Source organism: Anolis carolinensis, unplaced genomic scaffold, assembly GCF_035594765.1.
Source record: "Anolis carolinensis isolate JA03-04 unplaced genomic scaffold, rAnoCar3.1.pri scaffold_11, whole genome shotgun sequence".
NCBI lineage: Eukaryota > Metazoa > Chordata > Lepidosauria > Squamata > Dactyloidae > Anolis > Anolis carolinensis.
The window spans coordinates 15,751,333-15,774,360 of NW_026943822.1; the positions used below are offsets into that span (position 1 = coordinate 15,751,333).

The window sequence follows — 23,028 nt, forward strand, 5'->3', positions numbered from 1 at the left end:
TTATTATATTATATTATTAGTAGTATAATATTGTATTCCATTATAATATTATTATAGCACTTAGAAATCCCTGTTGGGCCTTTCTGGGGGTGAAATAAGCATCAAATTTGGAGGAAAGATAAGGGAAGTTGATCTGAAAAAAGGACTATTACCTAATTATTGGCATCCTATGCATGATATACCGAGTCCGAAGCATAAAGATGAGACATGTGTCATTCTCTGATCTTCCTATTACTACAAATGCACGTGCCATTACATGATCTAGAGACAGAATAGTACAGAAGTTTATCCTTAGTTTACCAGTTCAGTTTTTTGGCCTGTGCATTGATGCTCAACCCTCAAAGGAGAATTCTACAAAATAAATAGACCAACAGTTAAATGGTCCATGACTTCAATGAATATTTCTTTTCAAAGTACTGCTTACATCCTTTCTGAGTGGAAAAGGTTTTTCCACATACTTTGAAATAAGCTCAGTCAGTTTGCCCAACCTAAACCTCCTTGGACAACAGGGCTTTAAAGGTGTGAACCAGCAAATCAATGAAAATGACATTACGTTTGAATAATATTCAAACATAATACAATTAATATGAATTATGAACATTATTATTGAATAAACATTGAACCTACTGATGCCCCAATTAATGTAATTTTATTGGTATCTATTTTTATTTCTGAAATTTACCACCCTCGGCTTATACTGGAGTCAATGTTTTCCCAGTTTTTTTGTGGTAAAAATTAGGTGCCTCGGCTTATATTCGGGTCGGCTTATACTCGAGTATATACGGGTAGTTACCCCTTCTGTCATCATTGATCTATTATACGTACCACTCACAGTAGTATAATTTTAAATGCTGTTCAAAAGCATAAAAGCATTAATATACAATTTATAAATATATAATATATTGTATATACTTATAATATTGATAATAATATTATAATGCAATACAATATTATACTACTAATAATACAATAATATTAATTATATATTATATATTAAATGTAGGTAAAAAGGTAAAGGTTTTCCCCTGACGTTAAGTCCAGTCGTGACCGACTCTGGGGGTTGGTGCTCATTTCTAAGCCGAAGAGCCGGCGTTGTCCGTAGACACCTCCAAGATCATGTGGCCGGCATGACTGCATGGAGCGCCATTATATGGTAATATTACTAATAATATTACCATATAATAATATAGTACAATATAGTAATTTAATGATTATACTGTGCTATGCTAATAATATATTGTATGTACATTTGATTTGTAAGCCGCTCTGAGTCTCCTCCGAGGTGAGAAGAGCGGGATATAAATGTAGTAAATAAATAATAAAAAGGTAAATTTATTGCAGTAGGAAAGTACAGTAGAGTCTCACTTATCCAACACTCACTTATCCAACATTCTGGATAATCCAACGCATTTTTGGAGTCAATGTTTTCAATATATCGCGATATTTTGGTGCTAAATTCATAAATTCAGTAATTACTACATAGCATTACTGCGTATTGAACTACTTTTTCTACCAAATTTGTTGTCTAACATGATGTTTTGGTGCTTAATTTTTAAAATCATAACCTAATTTGATGTTTAATAGGCTTTTCCTTAATCCCTCCTTATTATCCAACATATTCGCTTATCCAACATTCTTCCGGCCCGTTTATGTTGGATAAGTGAGACTCTACTGTATACAGAAGATATATGTATTACAGTAGGCTAAACCTGGATTTCACTAAAACAAGACTGAGCACTCAATGGATCCCATTTAAATATATGGGAGAAAAGAAATACAGTATACGTCCCAATGTTATAATACATTGTCAGAGTTCCAGCTTTGTGCTACAGGGACACATATAGTTTTCCCACGAACTGTATATTATTGCTGGCACGTGAGACAGTTTATAACAAAAGGCGTCAGTTGTGCCTATATAGCACAGAGTTTAACCAAACACTGTGTGCAAAGGTGAAATGCCTCGCTGTCAAAGGGAAAGAGAAATGTTGTCCCCAGAGACTCAAGAATTGCTCACCAAGCAAAGAGTTGGATGCATTTTTCTAAGACAATGTTTTGCAGCCGAAGTTCATACCAATATGAAAATGTCTTGGCAAAGACGCTTGGGTTTTATGATTTGGCCGACAACAATACACAATAATTTTGTCAGTCCCAGTTGAGAGGAACCAAGATTCTTTAGCACAAGGCAGAGAGAGGGCTGAAACAATACATTTCCCAGCATCACTAACTGTGTTTGGAGCTATACTGCTATATAACCCAGATTAGCAAAGCAAATAATCCACATTATCTGCTTTGATAAAGGCAGAGAATGTGCTAATTGATTAGCCTGAAATAAAGTTGGAATCATTTTACCTATAGGTAACGGTTCCCCCTGACGTTAAGTCCAGTCATGACCGACACTGGGGGGGTTGGTGCTCATCTCCATCTCTAAGCTGAAGAGCCAGTGTTGTCCATAGACACTTCCAAGGTCATGTGGCCGGCATGACTGCGTGGAGCACTGTTACCTTCCCGCCGGAGCGGTACCTATTGATCTACTCACGTTAGCATGTTTTCGAACTGCTAGGTTGGTAGGAGCTGGGGCTAACAGCAGGCGCTCATTCTGCTCCCGGAATTTGAACCTGGGACTTTTTGGTCCGCAAGTTCAGCAGCTCAACCTTCCCGCCGGACCTATTGATCTACTCACATTTGCATGTTTTCGAACTGCTAGGTTGGCAGGAGCTGGGGCTAACAGCGGGTGCTCATTCCGCTCCCGGGATTTGAACTTGGGACCTTTCAGTCCCAAAGTTCAGCAGCTCTGCGCTTTAACATACTGTGCCACCAGGGGCCCATTTTACCTATAGGCAGTTACTATTTGCTATTCACATTACGTGTGTGCTAGATACATCACATGTGATGTGAATAGTAAATAGTAATTGCCTATAGGTACTGTAGGAGCCCTGGTGGCGATGTGTTAAAGCTCTGAGCTGTTGAACTTGCAGACTGAAAGGCCCCAGGTTCAAATCCCAGGAGCGGAATGAGCGCCTGCTATTAGCCCCAGCTCCTACCAATCTAGCAGATCGAAAACATGCCAATGTGAGTAGATCAATAGGTACCGCTCCGGCGGGAAGGTAACGGCGCTCCATGCAGTCATGCCAATGGCCACATGACCTTGGAGGTGTCTACGGACAACGCCGGCTCTTCAGCTTAGAAATGAGATGAGCACCAACCCCCAGAGTCAGACATGACTGGACTTAACGTCAGGGGAAACCTTTACCTTTTCATAGGTACTGTAAAACAATACCAATATCTACCTAGTCCACCCCTCATTCTTCGCTCTCATGACCGGGATGACAGTATTACTCCTGCTTGCATCTGTGTCATAAATCTGCCAAGCTTAGCTAGTGAGAGCTTTCCCTACAGATCCCTGTCAATACAAGCAAATAGAACATGTTCACAGCATAGTCACATCCATCAGTCTACATACACATGGCTATTTTAAGTAAATATGTCAGCAAGTCCATAAATGAAAACATGATAGGAATACAAACACAATATGCCTGAGATAAACATGACACTAAACCACTGCATTCCAACTACAAGAAATGAGATCTCCCACAACCATTTGGAAGAATTGTTTGATGGTAAGAGTCTTGGAGAAGGGTTGGACCTTATTACATTCGATCCCACTCCCACAACTGTATGCTTTGCAGTATACCTGAGGCCTATATATGACTTGCAAATGTGAGTAGATCAATAGGTACCGCTCCGGCGGGAAGGTAACGGTGCTCTGCAGTCATGCCGGCCACATGACCTTGGAGGTGTCTATGAACAACGCCGGTTCTTCGGCTTAGAAATGGAGATGAGCACCAACCCGCAGAGTCAGACACGACTGGACTTAATGTCAGGGGAAAACCTTTAACTTTTACCTTTACTATATATGATTTGCTACTGCATCCAAAGAGGGGTTATGTCCATGACAGCCCATGCTAGAATTCAAACCAATTAAGTCTTAAAGATAGAAGCACATTTCTTCACATCTGTATAATTTTCCCCTTCTAAACAGAAGTAGGATGGCATATTTTAATTGTGAACTCATGCCTAGGATGGAGTTTGTCTAGATGGTGCGTTGGATGGACATTTGGTGCCACAACTGCAAATGGGAGTTGCAATATTTATGATGTTGTTAAGCCTGGTTTTATGGCACTGTAAATACTGAATAAGATCCCAGCCAGTATTTATAAATCCACATGTTATTTTGTCGGCTCTAGATGCCCCACCCTGTTCACTGGAGCAAATCTAACTCCAACAGTGAAGTAATCCAATGTGCAGCCAATACAATGTGGATGTGGTTTTTTGGGTGATGGATGGGCAAAGACTTTAATTACATCGAAGTATAAGGTTAACACTGCTTCTTAAATTGTCAAGAGATCCTATCTAATTCACCCTACATTACTGCAGTTAGAAATAGTTTGTATTGTAACATTTATCACAGCCAACAAAACTTTGCAGGGCAGGAGATTGGTTTCATGTTATATGATGTGTGTCAATCTTAATAAAATTGGAAGCGGTAACCTAAAACAGGTGAAAACAAATTTTAATTTTTAACTCCCACCCTAGAATAGCCAGGTTTCTCAAGGTTCGTGAACTTCTTTTGAAGCTGGGCTCAATTTCAAGAAATCCTGGACTGGGATTCACAAATGGAGGCCAAGTTTGGAATAAAATTCAGGTGAATAAAGGAATATTTATGCCGTGAGATAGAAACCACACAAACCTTGACAGCTCTGCTTACTTTAAACCTAAAACCAACAAGTTGCTGGCAGTACCTTCCCTTTGATTTTTGAACCTGAAAGTAAAACAGAGGGATGAATGAAATGGAGCTACCAGCAAACTCTGTATGTATAAGAGGAACGAATTTACTTCAGTGAAATATTTGCATGAAGGACACACCACAAGTCTTTACGTAAGTATGTGTTGTCGAAGAATTTCATGGTCAAAATGACTGGGTTGCTGTGCATTTTCCAGACTGTATTGTCATGTTCCAAAAGCATTCTCTCCTGACATTTTGCCCACATATATGGCAGGCATCCCCAGAGGTTGTGAGGTCTGTTGGAAAGTAGACAAGTGAGGTTTCTATATCTGCGGATCTAACAAATGCTACATTAAGCAAAGGACAAGAGGGATCCTCTCACTTCTGCAGGAGTCTATCATATACCATGCAGCTACATAGGGACCACCAAACGCAGCAGCACTGGCCAAACATGAATCAAGGAACATGAATGGCACTGCAGACTAACTCAACCAGAGAATTCAGTCATAGCAGAGCACTTGGACACAGCATTGCGAAGAGAACTCAGGCAGGGGGGAATCTTTTGAAATCCCACCCCTGCCACCAATTTGAGATGTGGAGGTTGGGGTTGTTTTTATTAATTATTTATATTTATATTATTATTATATATTTTATATCCGCTGCCATCAGTTTAATTAAAGATGTTTTATTTAAAAGCTGCCACCAGAGGTAAAGATGTTTATAATACGGCCACCAGATGTTAAGGGGATTATCAACTCTTGCCACCACTATGGGAAGATGTAGCCACTACGTAGTTACTTAGAGAAGAGACTTTTTAATTTTGGTTTTTCTTCCTTTTCCTTGTTTGCTTTAGACGGTAATATAGATGACAGAAGATGAGATGTTTAGAAAGAACAGTAACACGTTTATTCATGCACAAAGCTTAACGGTTACAGTAACTTTCTTTAGAGGCACTTAGATGAACAGTTGCAAAGCTATATTGAGGTGTTTCAAATTTCTTAAAATGACACTTCTTTCTCTATTGCTTTAAACTGTAGTCACCCTGTGAATTACAATCACAGACTATCTGTTTCTTATCTGGAAACAGATTACCTTAAAATAAGTCACCAAACTTATTTTAAACAGACTCAAAATTAAGCACTTGAGTCTCCCTGATCCTCCAACTGAGAATCAGTCTTAACTGTCCCTCAGCAGGGCACAGACTAAGGGCTGTTTTTTCAAACCTGCACTTCTCCACACAAAAACGACAGTTGGCTCTGCCCACTTCTTCATGGCAACCAACTCATGAGTGCAGAGTAACTGAAATTATTGACCCTTTTAAAACACAATTAAACATGGCATCTGTAAACTAAAAAAAAAAAAATCACACTTCATTACAAGCATATTATTTGAGAACACATAAATGCGGGACCACTCTAACAACCACCATGTCAGACGACACAGAGAAGCCACTAAAATCCACAACAGCATGTGGACAATTTCAGCGGAAAGGAGGAAACCATGAAAATGAACAAAATCTGGCTACCAGTTTTTAAAAAAACTCAAAAATCAGGATAGTAAAACAGGGGAATTCCAGACATGAAACAATTAGAGCCAGCTAACACCTCCCAACAAAGGATCCCCCAGGCATGAAGCAGTCAGACTTTGAAACTGCAAGGCTATTCAGTGCTAATCAAGGTGAACAATTGCAACATTCACACTTGCCTCAAACAGACAAGAGATCTTTCTCCCAACCTGAACTTGCCACAGATATATAAACCCCATTTGCCTAGTTTCCAACAGACCGCACACCTCTGAGGATGCATGCCATAGATGTGGGTGAAATGTCAGGAGAGAATGCTTCTGAAACATGGCCAAACAGCCTAGAAAACTCACAGCAACCCAGTGATTCCAGCCATGAAAGCCTTCGACAACACACTAAATCCTGTTTGCCAAATAAATAAGTTCCATACTGAATTTGAGCCTATGTTCTGATACTAGCAGGCATGGTGATATGTATAATCTCAATAAATCCCTATTGCTGGACTGCTTTGCATCAGATTAATGATCGTTTTGCAATCATGTGATTTAACCACAGGGGATGGAGCAGTCTCTCTTCCACATATTTTGCAACTAGGTAGGCAAGGCTAGTGCCTTGCGATTTAATCCCTTGACAAGAAAGATGGTGTTGTCTTACAAGGCACAGGCGTCTAACACAAGTATGAAATATATATTATGGTCCAGAACATATATATCATTTTGCAGTCCATTCTGGATGTTGAATGGAAGGCTCAGAGAAAGATCTCTTTACCAACTCAAGCTCTTGGTCCGTATGCCCCTTATCCCCATAATTGAGAACATGTGCTGTAAACAATAACTCGAGATATTACTCACAATTCTTCATAAACTTCCTAATGAAAGCGATGAGAAGGAAGGAGGGTTTCTTTTCGGTATGTTAACAGCTCTAAATTCAGAGCCTCCGCTGGCTCAGTGTGTTAAAGCGCTGAGCTGCTGAACTTGCAGACTGAAAGGTCCCATGTTCAAACCCGGGGAGTGGAGTGAGCACCCACTGTTAGCTCCAGCTTCTGACAACCTAGCAGTTCAAAAACATGCAAATGTGAGTAGATTAATAGATACCGTTCCGACTGGAAGTTAACGGCACTCCATGCAGTCATGCTGGCCACATGACCTTGTAGGTGACTACGGACAACGCCGGCTCTTCGGCTTAGAAATGGAGATGAGCACCAACCCCCAGAGTCGGACACGACTGGACTTAATGTCAGAGTAAAATCTTTACCTACCTACCTGCAACAAACAAATCCAGATCTTGCCCACCAGACATTACATTTAAAGATTACTGGTTGGGAGATTCTGGGAGTTACCATTCTAATAAGTGAGGACCCATATTCTACATATGGTACATCAACACTGTAAAATTATAACAGTTTGAAGGCACTTTTACTACTATCAAGCCTGGTGAGACACCAGTAGTCTTTAGCAGAGAAGGTTAAAGGCCTTGTAAAACTGTAACTTCCACGGTTCCACATTTGCTGCCAACTAGTCAGTGAAAATAGAGTTTGCAAACTACAGTAGAATCTCACTTATCCAACATAAACGGGCTGGCAGAACGTTGGATAAGCAAATATGTTGGATAATAAGGAGAGATTAAGGAAAAGCCTATTAAACATCAAATTAGGTTATGGTTTTGCAAATTAAGCACTAAAACATCATATTAGACAACAAATTTGACAGAAAAAGTAGTTCAATACGTATTAATGCTATGTAGTAATTACTGTATTTACGAATTTAGCACCAAAATATGATATATTGAAAACATTGACTACAAAATGCGTTGGATAATCCAGAACATTGGATAAGTGAGTGTTGGATAAGTGAGAATGTATATAAATGTATATAAATGGGTTGGCAGAACGTTGGATAAGCGAAAATATTGGATAATAAGGAGGGATTAAGGGAAAGCCTATTAAACATCAAATTACGTTATGATTTTACAAATTAAGCACCAATACATCATGTGTTACAACATATCAACAGAAAAAGCAATTCAATACACGTTAAAGCTATGTAGCAATGACTGTATTTACGAATGTAGCACCAAAACATCGCAATGTATTGAAAACATTTACCACAAAAAAACTGACTATTAAAAGGCAGACCGCATTGGATAATACAGAATGTTGGATGAGTGAAGGTAGGATAAGTGAGACTCTACTTTATACGTTCTGGCATTGCACTATGCAACACAATTTTTGTTCCTGGGTTATAAAAATAATTTCCTAATTGGTTCTAGCATAAAAACATGGAAAAGGTTTGTTAAACTGCAAAATCTTTGCTTTTGCAGGACATCCTGTAGCACATTTTGCTCTAGTCTTTCAATGAATATCTCATAGAGTCTCAATCAATTCAGCATAGTTTGTGGCAGCAACAAAAACAAAGGACCACACAATTAAACAAGAAATAACATTTTCAAACCAGTTTTCAAAATTTGTTAGTGTTATTGATCTCCATCAGCCGCATATAGTTTCTTTCAGTTCTACTGTGCCAAGAATATAATAAAAAATGTTTTTACAACTATTTTTTCTTTGACCAAGGCCAATATTAATATATTCTAGTACTAATGTTATTTTATGCCAACCACATAAATGTTACATGAAATAGGGTTGTTGTGTGTTTTCTGGGCTGTATAGCCGTGTTCTAGAAGCATTCTCTCCTGACGTTTCACCCACATCCATGGCAGGCATCTTCAGAGGTTGTGAGGTCCCACTCTGGACCTTCCACCCATATATAAACCTTCCTTGCTTAGTTTTTTCCAATATACGGATGCCTGCCATAGATGTGGGCGAAACATCAGGAGAGAATGCTTCTGGAACATGGCTATACAGCCCAGAAAACACACAACCACCCTTTGATTCTGGCCATGAAAGCCTTTGACAACACATCGCTACATGAAATGTTATGCTTCTCCTTTCCTTGAGGCTCAGCACACAAAGTCCATAATCTATATATATAAAAGAGTGATGGCATCACGGCAGCGGACAAAACAACAAAAGTAAACACCCCAAAACCTCAAAAATTGACAGCACAACCCCTCATCCATGTCTCTAGGTTGATACAACAAAAAGAAAAGAAAAATAAAGTCCTAATTAGAGGGAGAGGAATAATTGTTTTTATCCAATTGCTGCCAGTTAGAAGGCTAAGCTCCGCTCACTTGGTCTCCTAGCAACCCACTCAGCCCAGGGGACCCTTTACCTTAACTACCACCAATTCCTCAATACTTTATTTCCCATACCACCATACTTCGCCACAGCAATGCGTGGCCGGGCACAGCTAGTATATATATATATACAGTAGAGTCTCACTTATCCAACATAAACGGGCCGGCAGAAGCTTGGATAAGTGAATATCTTGGATAATAAGGAGGGATTAAGGAAAAGCCTATTAAACATCAAATTAGGTTATGATTTTACAAATTAAGCACCAAAACATCATGTTTTACAACAAAATTGACAGAAAAAGTAGTTCAATATGCAGTAATGCTATGTAGTAATTACTGTATTTACGAATTTAGCACCAAAATATCACGATATATTGAAAACATTGACTACAAAAATGGCTTGGATAATCTAGAAACTTGGATAAGCGAGGCTTGGATAAGTGAGACTCTACTGTACTTTATTTCCCATACCACCATACTTCGCCACAGCAACGCGTGGCCGGGCACAGCTAGTATATATATATAACAGAATATAAATACTGTAAATAAAAAAATAAAGTCCATAATATTCTGTATTACAGAAACTGTTCTCTATTTTCAGAAGCAGTAAAGGCATTTCTTCATATCACTGAAGTTTGGGGCTAGCTAACTGAAATACTGTAAATGCCGAAAGGCAAGGAATCCTTACATCCAAATTAACGTCTTCCCTTGCAGCTCCACAATGAGTATTATATTAATTGACTTGAGGCTAGCCTCAAAACCTGATCACAGCCCAATATGTAGTTATGTGGGAATTCTGGTTTCTGGAAGACAGTCATGTTCCCAAGCGGCTTGGGTGTGTCCCACATGTCAAAAATTCAGCACAGAAAGAACAAGCTGTGATGCACCATTGTCCCATGCTCGGCCTGGGATGTTGCTTAGCAGCAGTCCTGAACAAAGCATGGGAATGGCCTCATGCAACAGAGTGATTCACGCCGTGAAGTTGGGGGAAAAAAATAGACACACCCAGGACTGCCAGGAACAGTCCTTTTTGCGCATATCTGAAAAAAACAGCATTTGAGGTCACTGCATATGCCGATAATATAGTTTTCATCTATGGATAATGCCCCTGGATTTGATGGGAGAAACGTGTTGGATTATGGTTGTATGTGTATGAAATGTAAATCAAGTGTTTTTGCTGCTGTGCAAGAGTGTGTGTTTCAGCAATGAAACAGTTAACAGCAGGCTAATTTTGACTGACAGCCTGCTATGACCTATCAGGCATGATTTCCGGCCTTTGGAGGTCGGAACTTCTTTTGGACTGAGGAATGTGTTTTCTTATCTCTGTGTGTGTTGAGTTGGTGCTTGCCAAGGCGAGAGGCTGTAGAAGAATGCCAGCTCAGAGCGATGGATTTTGCTGTGCTTTGTAAATATGTATTACAGATAATGAAATAAATGTTTGGACTTTAGACTAGAGATGTGTTTGAGTCTGACATTGAAGAGGAATTGGTGACGCAGACGATTGCAACCAATTCATCAGGGTGCTGGAGAAGATGATAGATGGTGTTTGGAGAAACCCACCCAGCACGCACCCTGACCCCATGTTGACAAAATGTACAGATTAATCAACTTAGTTCCAATTCAGTTTGAAATACCATACTCAGAAGATACACGCCTAGGTTTGCTGAAGTGCAAAGAAAGTATTCAAGGAAGCTGGACTTGTGAGTGTTTTGGCTCCCTGAAGATTGATGAATAAGTAAGACATAAAAGGTAAAGGTTTTCCCCTGACGTTAAGTCCAGTCGTGTCCGACTCTGGGGGGTGATACTCATCTTCATTTCTAAGCCGAAGAGCCGGCGTTGTCCATAGACACCAAGGACACGTGGCCGGCACGACTACAAGGAGTGCTGTAATCTTACCGCCGGAGTGGTACCTATTGATCTACTCACATTTGCATGTTTTTTTTAAATTTGTTTTTATTGTTGTTTTGTCGTTTTATCCCACTCCCACCCTCCCCTCCTTGTACATACACTTTATACAACAAACTACACAAATTACATTTGAAATATCAATCTTAATCTTAATTTTTCCACTCCACATCTTAGTACGTTCTCTAAATAGTTCTTAACTGGTTCCCACATCCCCTTGATTATTGCAATACTGTATTTTCAATTTTATCTGTATTATTCCATTTGCAATTTGTGATTTCTACATTTAACATATCATGTTTGTATGTGTTTCTACCTTATGGAAACCTTACTGCAAATTTATCATGAAGTTTTCTTGGCAAGATGCCTTCCTCTGAGGCCAAGGGAATGGGACTTGTCTGAGGCCATCCATGGCTGAATGGGGATCCAAACACTTGTCTCCAGAACATTGCTACACAACACTGGATCCTATTTGGGTTTAATCCAGAATTTAAAGGAACGATTTAAGATTCTAAACACTCATCTTCAAAACAGGGTTGGCATCTGATTTGTTTCTTTACAGTTAGAGCCCTAAGCTATTGGCTGAATCTGTCTGAGAAGAAAATGAAAAGTTTTTTTTTGTTCAAGTGGTGTCCATGCGGGTTTGTCTTGGAGACCACCTTTTTTCTCAACCTCTACCCCACCTTTTTTTATTGGGCTATTAAAACTGTAAACCACAAAATACTCATGATAAAAGAATCCAGACCATGTTGTTCAGTTTTACTTGATTCTTTGTTTTGTTCTCATTTTATCACAATCAACTGCAATCAGGAGAAATATTTGCTTGACTTCAAAAGACGCCAGCTTTTAACTGGGTCATTATTTACAACAACAGTACTCACTAGCCCAGGCACGGGCAAACTTGGGCCCTCCAGCTGTTTTGGACTTCAACTCCCACAATTCCTAACAGCCTACCGGCTGTTAGGAATTGTGGGAGTTAAAGTCCAAAACAGCTGGAGGGCCCAAGTTTGCCCGTGCCTGGGCTAGTCTACCAATGTGTACTCGGAGTTACAATGTGATTGTATCTATGTGGAAGAACAAAAACAATTACAAGATGAAGCCATTCATAACTGCGCTGTTGTATGGTATTATTATTTGTATTATTCTCTCCTGGAAGAAACTTGAAATCCGACCTCACCCCAATTCTCATTGAGAACGTTGAGCACTTTGTCCTTCTACGCCCCTAAATGGCACTATAATACAGATTTTTGAACTTTCAGCTAGACCGCCCCCCATTTTATTTCTCCTAAATGGTGGTTACTGTTGCATTATGCTATGTTTTAACCTGGTTTTTATTATTATATTGTATTATATTATAATATTATATATTATTATTATATTGTATTATATTATATATTGGTGGCGCAGGCTGTTGAGCAGCTGCAATAAATCACTCTGACCATGAGGTCATGAGTTCGAGGCCAGGCATGGCGGGGTGAGCACCTGTCAATTAAAAATAAAATATAGGCCCTGCTCGTTGCTGATCTAGCAACCCGAAAGATAGTTGCATCTATCAAGTAGGAAATAAGGTACCACTTATAAAAGTGGGGAGGCAAGTTTAACTAATTTACGATTTGGAATGAGGAAGTGCCATCAGAGTGGATGATGAAGCAGCTGCTCCCCCTTGTGGCCAGAATCGAACATCCCCTCAGGAGAAGGTTAAATTGCCTCTGCGTCTGTCTGTCTTGGTCTCTGTTTGATGTGTTTATGGGCATTGAATATTTGCCCTATGTGTGTATAATGTGATCTGCCCTGAGTCCCCTTCGGGGTGAGAAGGGCGGAATATAAATACTGTAAATAAAATAAATAAATAAATAATCTGATTTTATTCTGTTTTATTCGGTTTAAGATGTTGTGTTTACATGTATTTACTATCTGTCTTTAGGCTTGGTCCTGTGTAAAATGTCCCGAGTCCCCAAGGGGAGATGGAGGCGAGATAGAAAAATAAAGTAGTTACAGTGTTCTCTCACTACTTCACGGTTCACTTTTCACGGATTCGCTGTTTTGCGGTTTTTCAATAAACTCTAAAAGACTATTATAAATAATAAAAAATTACAATTTACAGCCTAAGAAAGGGAGGAAGAAGTAGTCAAAGGGAGAGAAAAGGAGCTCAAGTGGCGGCGATTTATCAACACACTATTGGTTAATAAAGACTTAAAATAGTTTATAACTACTAAAATGATGTATAAATATTAAAATAAATATAGCGTGCCTATATTGCAGATTTTCACTTTTTGCGGGTGGTCCTGGAACGTAACACCCGCGATAAGTGAGGGAACACTGGATCTCCAACTCAGAAATCCGTACAGCTTGTAACATGGCCACTTTTTTTTTTTTTTTTTGCAAAAGCTGTTAAGCACTGAAGCAAAGTGTTCACTTTAGATTCACTTGAGGCCACAAATGTATGCAAGTTGAAAATGCCAGGCCTGCCAAAAAAAGCACACTCAACTCTCACCAAAGAAAAGAACACTGTTATTCTAACAAGGAAAGATTTGATGCGGCAGGAAATAGGCTGGATCACACAAGTTTATTTAATACCAAAACTTATTTAACCATCTTGAAGCCAAAACACAATGACAGGAGACACCGCATACCTGTCTGAAGACTTAGGAGTCCCTGCCAACTCAGAAACTGAGGAATATTCATAAAGATTCTCATAATCCAACTATGTTTCGTTATGCCTCGCGCAGGCAGGGGCTGAAGACGCTCAAGAATATTTTCACAACATAAAATGTTAAAGAAGAGGATAGAGCAATGATGGGCAACTTTTGCGCTTGGTGTGTCAAAATTCACCAAAAAACCTAGCATGACTTGGGTGGTGTGTCACTTAGAGAAAAAAACCATAATTTCACAATATGTATAGTTTAAATAACAAAAATGTATAATTGTAATATATAACTATTTAATAAATAAAAAACTATTTATTACCACTATTTCCATGAACAACAATCTATGCTACCTCTTGCAGTTTCCACGCTGATTTCTCTCTATTCTAGTTTCAATGTAGTCATGAATAATGAATATAATAATAATATAATAGTAATAATATGATAATATACTACAATAATAGATTAACAATAGAATGAGATTTATATATATATATATATATATACACACACACACAGAGTAGAGTCTCACTTATCCAAGCCTCGCTTATCCAAGTTTCCAAGCCATTTTTGTAGTCAATGTTTTCAATATATCGTGATATTTTGGTGCTAAATTCATAAATACAGTAATTACAACATAACATTACTGCGTATTGAACTACTTTTTCTGTCAAATTTTTTGTAAAACGTGACGTTTTGGTGCTTAATTTGTAAAATCATAACCTAATTTGATGTTGAATAGGCTTTTCCTTAATCCCTCCTTATTATCCAGGATATTCGCTTATCCAAGCTTCTGCCGGCCCGTTTAGCTTGGATAAGTGAGACTCTACTGCAGGGGTCCCCAAACTAAGGCCCGGGGGCCAGATGCGGCCCATCGAAGCTATTTATCCGGCCCCCACGGCACAAGGGCAGAAGGGGGTTGGTCTAAATGACCCAAGAGGTCTCTTCTTCTCTTACAACCATTATTATTATTATTATTATTATTATTATTATTATTATTATTATTATTATTAACATTGACGCTGGGTGGCCATCTGTCAGGGGTGCTTTGCTTGTGCTTTTGGTGCGCAGAGGCAGAAGCGGATTGGACTCAATGGCCCAAGGGGTCTCTTCCAACCTTCTTTATTATTATTATTATTATTATTATTAACATTGATGCTGGGTGGCCATCTGTTAGGGGTGCTTCGCTTGTGCTTTTGGTGCACAAAGGCAGAAGCGGATTGGACTCAATGGCACAAAGGGTCTCTTCCAACCCTCTTTTTTATTATCATTATTATTATTATTATTATTAACATTGACGCTGGGTGGCCATCTGGGGTGCTTTGCTTGTGCTTTTGGTGCACAAAGGCAGAAGTGGATTGGACTCAATGGCACAAAGGGTCTCTTCCAACCCTCTTTTTTATTATTGTTGTTGTTGTTATTATTATTATTATTATTTCTCGGTGGCCAACTATAGTCCGGCCCTCCAACGGTCCGAAGAATCATGAACTGGCCCCCCGTTTTAAAAGTTTGGGGACCCCTGCTCTACTGTATGTGTATGTATATAATATATGTGTATATATATATATACAGTAGAGTCTCACTAATCCAAGCCTCGCTTATCCAAGCCTCTGGATAATCCAAGCCATTTTTGTAGTCAATGTTTCCAATATATCGTGATATTTTGGTGCTAAATTCGTAAATACAGTAATCACTACATAACATTACTGCATATTGAACTACTTTTTCTGTCAAATTTGTTGTATAACATGATGTTTTGGTGCTTAATTTGTACAATCATTACCTAATTTGATGTTTAATAGGCTTTTCCTTGATCAGTCCTTATAATCCAAGATATTCGCTTATCCAAGCTTCTGCCGGCCCGTTTAGCTTGGATTAGTGAGACTCTACTGTATGTAATGTGCATAATTCCCATGGAGTAAACAACAAAACCACTGGACCAAATCACGCCAAATTTGGCCACAAAAGACAGTCATCCAATCAATCTGCATGCGGCAGCGTGTCAGCAAAAATAGTTAGGCGTGTCAGTACTGACACGCGTGTCATAGGGTTGGCCATCACTGGAGAGGGTGACATTTGACAGCAGCCGGGTGACGAGAACGTTTCTATTCGCTGATTTTTTCCATTCTTGTGGCAACCCAACAAGGGGAATGAAGCCATAGGCATCCCAGGAGCTTTTATAGGCCAGAAGTGACTGTGCAAACAGCTCAACCCTCTAAATCTTCTTTCAATTATAAACATAGTTTCCCCTCCTCAACACGTCCCACTTCTGCCAGCTTTCACTCAGCAATTGCTGCCTGTTTGCCTTCCACCAATATAGTCTCATGGGAGAGTCATGATGATTAAGTACAAACACTGGGATTGATGGAAGAACTACCTCTTCCCTAAAAAGATACTACTGGAAAAGAAAAGACAACCTTCAAGTGCCATCTAGTGGTTCATTTCCTAAACTAGAGGCAACAGAAACCTCCTCTCTTTCACATACTAAAATTCAGGTTCAATAGAGGTCATAGAATCATAGAATAGTAGAGTTGGAAGAGACCTCATGGGCCATCCAGTCCAACCCCCTGACAAGAAGCAGGTCTCTGCATGTAACAGAGATTTGTAAAAAGTTAAGAGTTCATGTAGGAAAAAGAAAGTAATTTATATATATAATAATCCAGATTTTAGTTTTTCTTGTGGAAAAAATCAATCACACAGGAAAATCATTTTTAATATAGTCCTGAGTATTTATAAGGGAGTTTAGGATCAATCTCATATGCATCAAATGTTGTGGACTGGTATAGGGCATCATTTGCATGATCCGTAAACATACTATCACTAAGGGTATGTTACACAAAAGCAGTGAGACAGCATGATGTCCCAGTGGCAGTTGAAGAATGGAGAACCTCAGCTTGAAATCCTCCGTCAGCCATGAAATACACTTGAAACTCACTTATCCAAGCTAAACGGGCCGGCAGAACCTTGGATAAGCAAATATCTTGGATAATAAGGAGGGATTAAGGGAAAGCCTATTAAACATCAAATTAGGTTATGATTTTACAAATTAAGCACCAAAACATCATGTTATACAACAAATTTGACAGAAAAAGTAGTTCTAATACGCAGTAATGTTATGCTGTAATTACTGTATTTAGCACCAAAATATCACAATATATTGAAAACATTGACTACAAAAATGCATTGGATAACCCAGAACCTTGGGTAAGCGAGTCTTGGATAAATGAGACTCTACTGTATTTTGGGCTATCTATTTCTAAGCCTTAACTACTGTAGAAAAGATCAGATAAAATAAAACACTCTAATTTCTTTCAGTATAAAAGGTTTTCTCCTGACATTAACTCTAGTCGTGTCTGACTCTGGAGGGTTGGGTGCTCATCTCCATTTCTAAACAGAAGAGCCGGTGTTGTCTGTAGACACCTCCAAGGCCATATGGCCGACATGACTGCATGGAGCGCCGTTACCTTCCCACCGGAGCGGTACCTATTGATCTACTCACATTTGCATGTTTTCGAACTGCTAGGTTGACAGAAGCTGGGGCTAACAGCGGGAGCTCATTCTGCTCCCCGGATTCGGTCAGCAAGTTCAGCAGTTTAACCTGCTGCGCCATCGGGCTCCTTGCTTTCAGTATACATACAGTAGAGTCTCACTTATCCAACATAAACGGGCCGGCAGAATGTTGGATAAGCAAATATCTTGGATAATAAGGAGGCATTAAGGAAAAGCCTATTAAACATCAAATTAGGTTATGATTTTACAAATTAAGCACCAAAACATCATGTTAGACAACAAATTTGGCAGAAAAAGTAGTTCAATACGCAGTAATGCTATGTAGTAATTACTGTATTTATGAATTTAGCACTAAAATATCACGATATATTGAAAACATTGACTACAAAAATGTGTTGGATAATACAGAACATTGGATAAGCGAGTGTTGGATAAGTGAGACTCTTCTGTATATGTAAATATGCCTTCAATTCATTGTATCAACAATGATTCAATGAATTTCATATGGTTTTCCTAGGCACAGAATACACAAAGGTGATTTTGCCTTCCTCTGAAACAGGTATGGGCAAACTTTGGCTCTCCAAGTGTTTTGGACTTCAACTCTCACAATTCCTAACAGTTGATGTGTTTTGCACATCAAAACACCTAGAGGGTCGAAGTTTGCCCATGCCTGCTCTGAAATATAGCCAATGAGTAGCAAATCATATTTACTGGAGTGGAGGCTGATGGATACAAAGTCCCAACAAACTGGGACTAAAAGTTGCACTATTTTGTAAGGCTGCCCTTGGAAGACAGGGACTGCAGTTGGCACTGAACATCGCTACAAGAGTACTGAGACTGCCATTATGTTCATGTTATGCAAGTAATTGGCTCCCTGGCTCCCACTTTGTTGACAAATCCAATTCAAAGCACTCGTTCTGACCTTAAAGGCTCCTTGATGCATGAAGGATGCTTTTTGTGCATACCTATGTTTTGAGAACAGCTCTCTTGGGTTGCGCCAACCAACGGAGGCATAGTACGGGGTTAAAAGGTCTGTCTTAATATGATGCTTCATACTTCAGGAACGCTCTCCATGGAGATTCCTTGGATAGTGACTCTATTTTTTTCACCACCAAGAAAGACTTTTTATCCATGCAGACTTTCAACATTTAATATTTAAAACCTGTATTAATATTGCTGTTTTTACGACGTAAACATTCCGAAACTTTTTAAATTTAAACCATTTCATACTTGGTGTGTGTATTTACCCTGTTTCCCCAAAAATAAGACAGTGTCCTATATTAATTTTTGCTCCCAAAGATGCACTAGGTCTTATTTTCAGGGGATGTCTTATTTTTCCACAAAGAAGAATTCACATTTATGGTTGAATTTAAAAAAAAATGAAAATTTATTATCTACTGTACAGTAGTTGTCATCACAAACCAGCATAACCAAACTGTAAATCCTTTCAAGAATTTCTATATTATATTTTATTGGTATACTGTTTTTAAATTACTGTTTTGAATTTCTGTTCGTATGTAAATTTATGTTGTTGTTGGGCTTGTCCCTGTGTTAGCTGCCCTGAGTCCCTTCTGGGAGATGGAGGTGGGATAAAAGAATAAAGTTATTATATTATTATTATTATTATTTCTTGTTACCTTTATGTCCATGTATAACAATCTATGGTATGTACATTTACCGATCCTGCATGCTTCCAAACAAAAACTTCTCTAGGTCTTACTTTCGGGAGGCCTTATATTTAGCAATTCAGCAAAACCTCTACTAGGTCTTATTTTCTGGGGATGTCTTATTTTCAGGGAAACAGGGTATTTTATATATTTTTCTCTATTTTATTATATTGGTACTATTTGATAGAACTACATTTTTGTTTTGTGTATTAATGCTTTCTTTACACCAGGCATGGGCAAACTTTGGCCCTCCAGGTGTTTTGGACTTCAACTCCCACAATTCCTAACAGCCTACCGGCTGTTAGGAATTGTGGGAGTTGAAGTCCAAAACACCTGGAGGGCCCAAGTTTGCCCATGCCTGCTTTACACCCACCAGAGAATGAATTATTGAGCAATAGAATATCGTACATTTTACCAATATACAATAACACAGCCAAATGAGTTCTTAAAACATACTGGTTTTTCTTCTTTGCTGCATAAAAATACACAAATTTCAGTATTTCACGTTCAATTCCATTATAAATTTGTTTGCCCAACTGCTTACTTTGTGGCGGCTTGAGATAATGAAACAAAACACTTTGTCAAAGTCTAAACAAATTGTGGAAAATGTGTTGCAAATATCACATTTTTAGTCATTTCAGTTAAACCGCATCCCCTCCTAAAGAAAAATAGAACAAGCCTAGAAAAAAAAGCTTGCTTTATTTAAAGATACAAAAACGACAAAATGAAATAATTTACGACATGTTAAGTCCGTTATTTCTGCCCTGTGGATCCAAAGCCCCCTGAGCCACGTTCTGTTTCATCCAAAACCTGAAACACAGTTTTAGTTATTCTATTAGCATTCTATTACATTAGTATTTGCATCATATTATGTACTTTTTAGAAACCAGTGTCAACTTATCTATTACCTATCTTAAGGTAGGAAAATTAATCCAGAAATAAATGACAAGCTATCGAACAAACATTAACTTAATGATAAGCAGGTACATTTTCTTTCCTTTCTTGATTAAAAACAAACAAACAACAAAAAGATCAACTTTGCTTGTAACAATCTCTTTATTGACGTCAAGTTCCTTACCTCGACCTCTTCAAGTTCAGGATAGTAGATGCGTTCACAGATTAACTGGGCAATCCTGTCCCCCTTTTTGACTTCAAAAAACAAAATAATCTTAGTATCAGCATTTCAAAAAAACTCTACAATCAAATTACCTAATAATATTAACATTATATACCCATTTTAAATTATATTAGGGAAGTTGTCCTTCCTGTAGTGTGTCTGGTTGCTGAACTTGCGGACCGAAAGGTCGCAGGTTCGAATCCAGGGAGCAGAGTGAGCACCTGCTGTTAGCCCCAGCTTCTGTCAACATAGCAGTTTGAAAACATGCAAATGTGAGTAGATCAATAGGTACTGCTCCGGCGGGAAGGTAATGGCGCTCCATGCAGTCATGCTGGCCACATGACCTTGGAGGTGTCTATGGACAATGCCGGCTCTTCGGCTTAGAAAGAGATATGAGCACCAACCCCCAGAGTCGGACACAACTGGACTTAATGTCAGGGGAAAACCTTTACCTTTAACTATCCATTAGTTCTATTTATATATTGCTTCCTATCTTTGGATGCCTGTGTGTAGGTGCATATGTGTGCTTATTTTGTAGTGACTATGTATAATTCTGAGTGCAACCAGATAAAAAAAAACATTTATATCACAGCAGGATGAAGTTATAAACAAATGAACTCTGGAAGTTGAAGGGAAAGGTGGTATCCCACATTTCACTTTATTCGTATTTATATCGAACATGCATCTCATGTAAAATAAACCAGCTGGCAAAAAGGTTAATTAATCAAAACAGGTTTGAAGTTCCATTTGGTACCTAAAATCACGAAGTTTAATTCTTACCTTTAAAGGATTCCTTTCCGAAGTTAAACAGCACAACGCCAACATTCCCTCTGTAATCTTCATCAATCACCCCAGCTGCAATAAACAGCACAATTGAGAAATTTTAGCAAAGTTGATGTCTTTCATTAAAGTCACATATCAAAGGACACAACTTCTACACTATCAGAAACAAATGACTAGTGAAATGAAATCTAGGTTGAGATCCTATTGAATGCTGGATAACAAGGGTGATAAAAGTAATGAAGTTCTCCTTTCAGCCAATCAGAAAATGGCAGGGTTGAGATGGAGCTGTTTTGCTACTGTGCAAAAAGTTTGAAAATGTATGATATTATGTCCTTGACAATATTCCTCAAAGCCATCATCAGCTACCAAGAGGATTCTGGCCAATAATACAACCCACATCACACCAGACAGCCATGAACATGTTTCTACTTTTTTCCACTTACCAGTCATTATCAATAATTGTTAATTTTCTGACTAAAATTTCTAGATGTATGGTAAATTAAGACTTCTGAGATGAAAAAAGCTTTGGAACATGTATGATAGGACTGTAAGTATATTTCTGGTCTGAAAAACAACTTTGTGATTTGGGCAAGTTCCCAGGGCCATATAACCCAGAACATAAAGGCAGAAAATCCCACAGTATCTGTTTTGAACTGGGATATCCGAGTCCACACTGCCATATATCCCAGTTCAAAGCAGATACTGTGGGATTTTATTCAGCTATGTGGAAGGGGCCTCAGAGCTCTTCCATTTTAGATATGTGCTTGTCTCCGAGCAATTATTCTGGACTGACACTGGAGTTCTAGAAAAATACAAAACAAAAACAAATGAACTCCAAATAGACAGAGAGCAATGACTTAATGTCAAATGACAAACCAGAATCTTAAAACAGGAAGGGCATGAGCTTTATTAGGCCAGCATGAAAATAACAATTAGATTTATAAGGATTGCAACCCAATATCCACACTGATTATTGCAATCACTGATTGATAAAGGTAATATAAAAGTGCAGAAGTGCTATAGATATGTTTTCAAAATGATGAAAGACCAAAGAGGAGGTACTGCTAGTCCCTGGCAGCACATTATGAGCAAGATAACACAATTTACAGAAGCTGCAGGAAGGAAACCTAAAGACATGTTAGTCAAAATCAGAAAGCTGTCCCAGTTGTCATGCACAATGTGCTGCATTCGCAATCAGAGCAAGCCTCTATTTGTATCACAGAAGTTAAAGTAGGAGGAATACTGGGATGGGCAAATAATTTTAAAGGAAGCCAAATAGAACCAGACAGCAGAATACAAGGCAGTCATTGTCTGGTCTCGGTATAGCATATTAAGCAACAACATAAAATATTCTGCCCTCTATGCCAGACTAAAAGCACAAACGCTGCATTCCAGAGACAAACACAGGAGCAGAGATCATTATGGAGATTTCTCCAACTGCTTTTTCAGAACGGAGATAAGTTTAGACATGCATATTCACAAGGAATTTCTCTAGATAACCATATAAGCACATATATAACTTAACTGGAGAGTAGTTTTAAAATACAATTATAGTTTTATATAGATTTAAGTCTATTTTTTGGGTATTTGCAGTAGCTTATGATTATGCAGCATAATGGAATTGTTCGGCAATATATCTATTTATAAAACTGCAAAGATTTCATATAAGCAAGATTTCATATACGCAAGAATCAACTGTTCAAAAAAATTTAGTATGTTGTTAAAGGAGCAGCAATAAAATTAATCACAAACTATGAATAGTATATTTTGCTATATACGTTCTGGAGATATATAATGTTGTTTAGCCAGATACATATGTAAACTTTCTGAATGCCTTGAGTACTATTTGGCACTGTGTAACTCAAACAGAATTGGATAACAGTTTGTATTTTCATTTCTCGCAG

General features: G+C 38.5%; 1 protein-coding gene across 2 annotated transcripts in view; it reads right to left on the minus strand.

The window, feature by feature from the left end:
- Positions 1 to 23,028, minus strand: part of dut (deoxyuridine triphosphatase) — a 38,441-nt gene that overhangs the window by 7,034 nt on the left and 8,379 nt on the right. The window contains exons 5-7 of one of the 2 annotated variants that reach the window (XM_003229102.4): positions 21,122 to 21,196; positions 20,303 to 20,373; positions 19,905 to 20,034 (exon numbers count right to left, since the gene is read on the minus strand). In XM_003229102.4, coding sequence (XP_003229150.2) covers positions 19,978 to 20,034; positions 20,303 to 20,373; positions 21,122 to 21,196 — 203 coding nt within the window. In that variant the 3' untranslated portion in view covers positions 19,905 to 19,977. Of the gene's footprint in view, positions 1 to 19,904; positions 20,035 to 20,302; positions 20,374 to 21,121; positions 21,197 to 23,028 lie in introns of those variants that run through there. The other variant, XM_062963597.1, reaches the window with a different exon arrangement.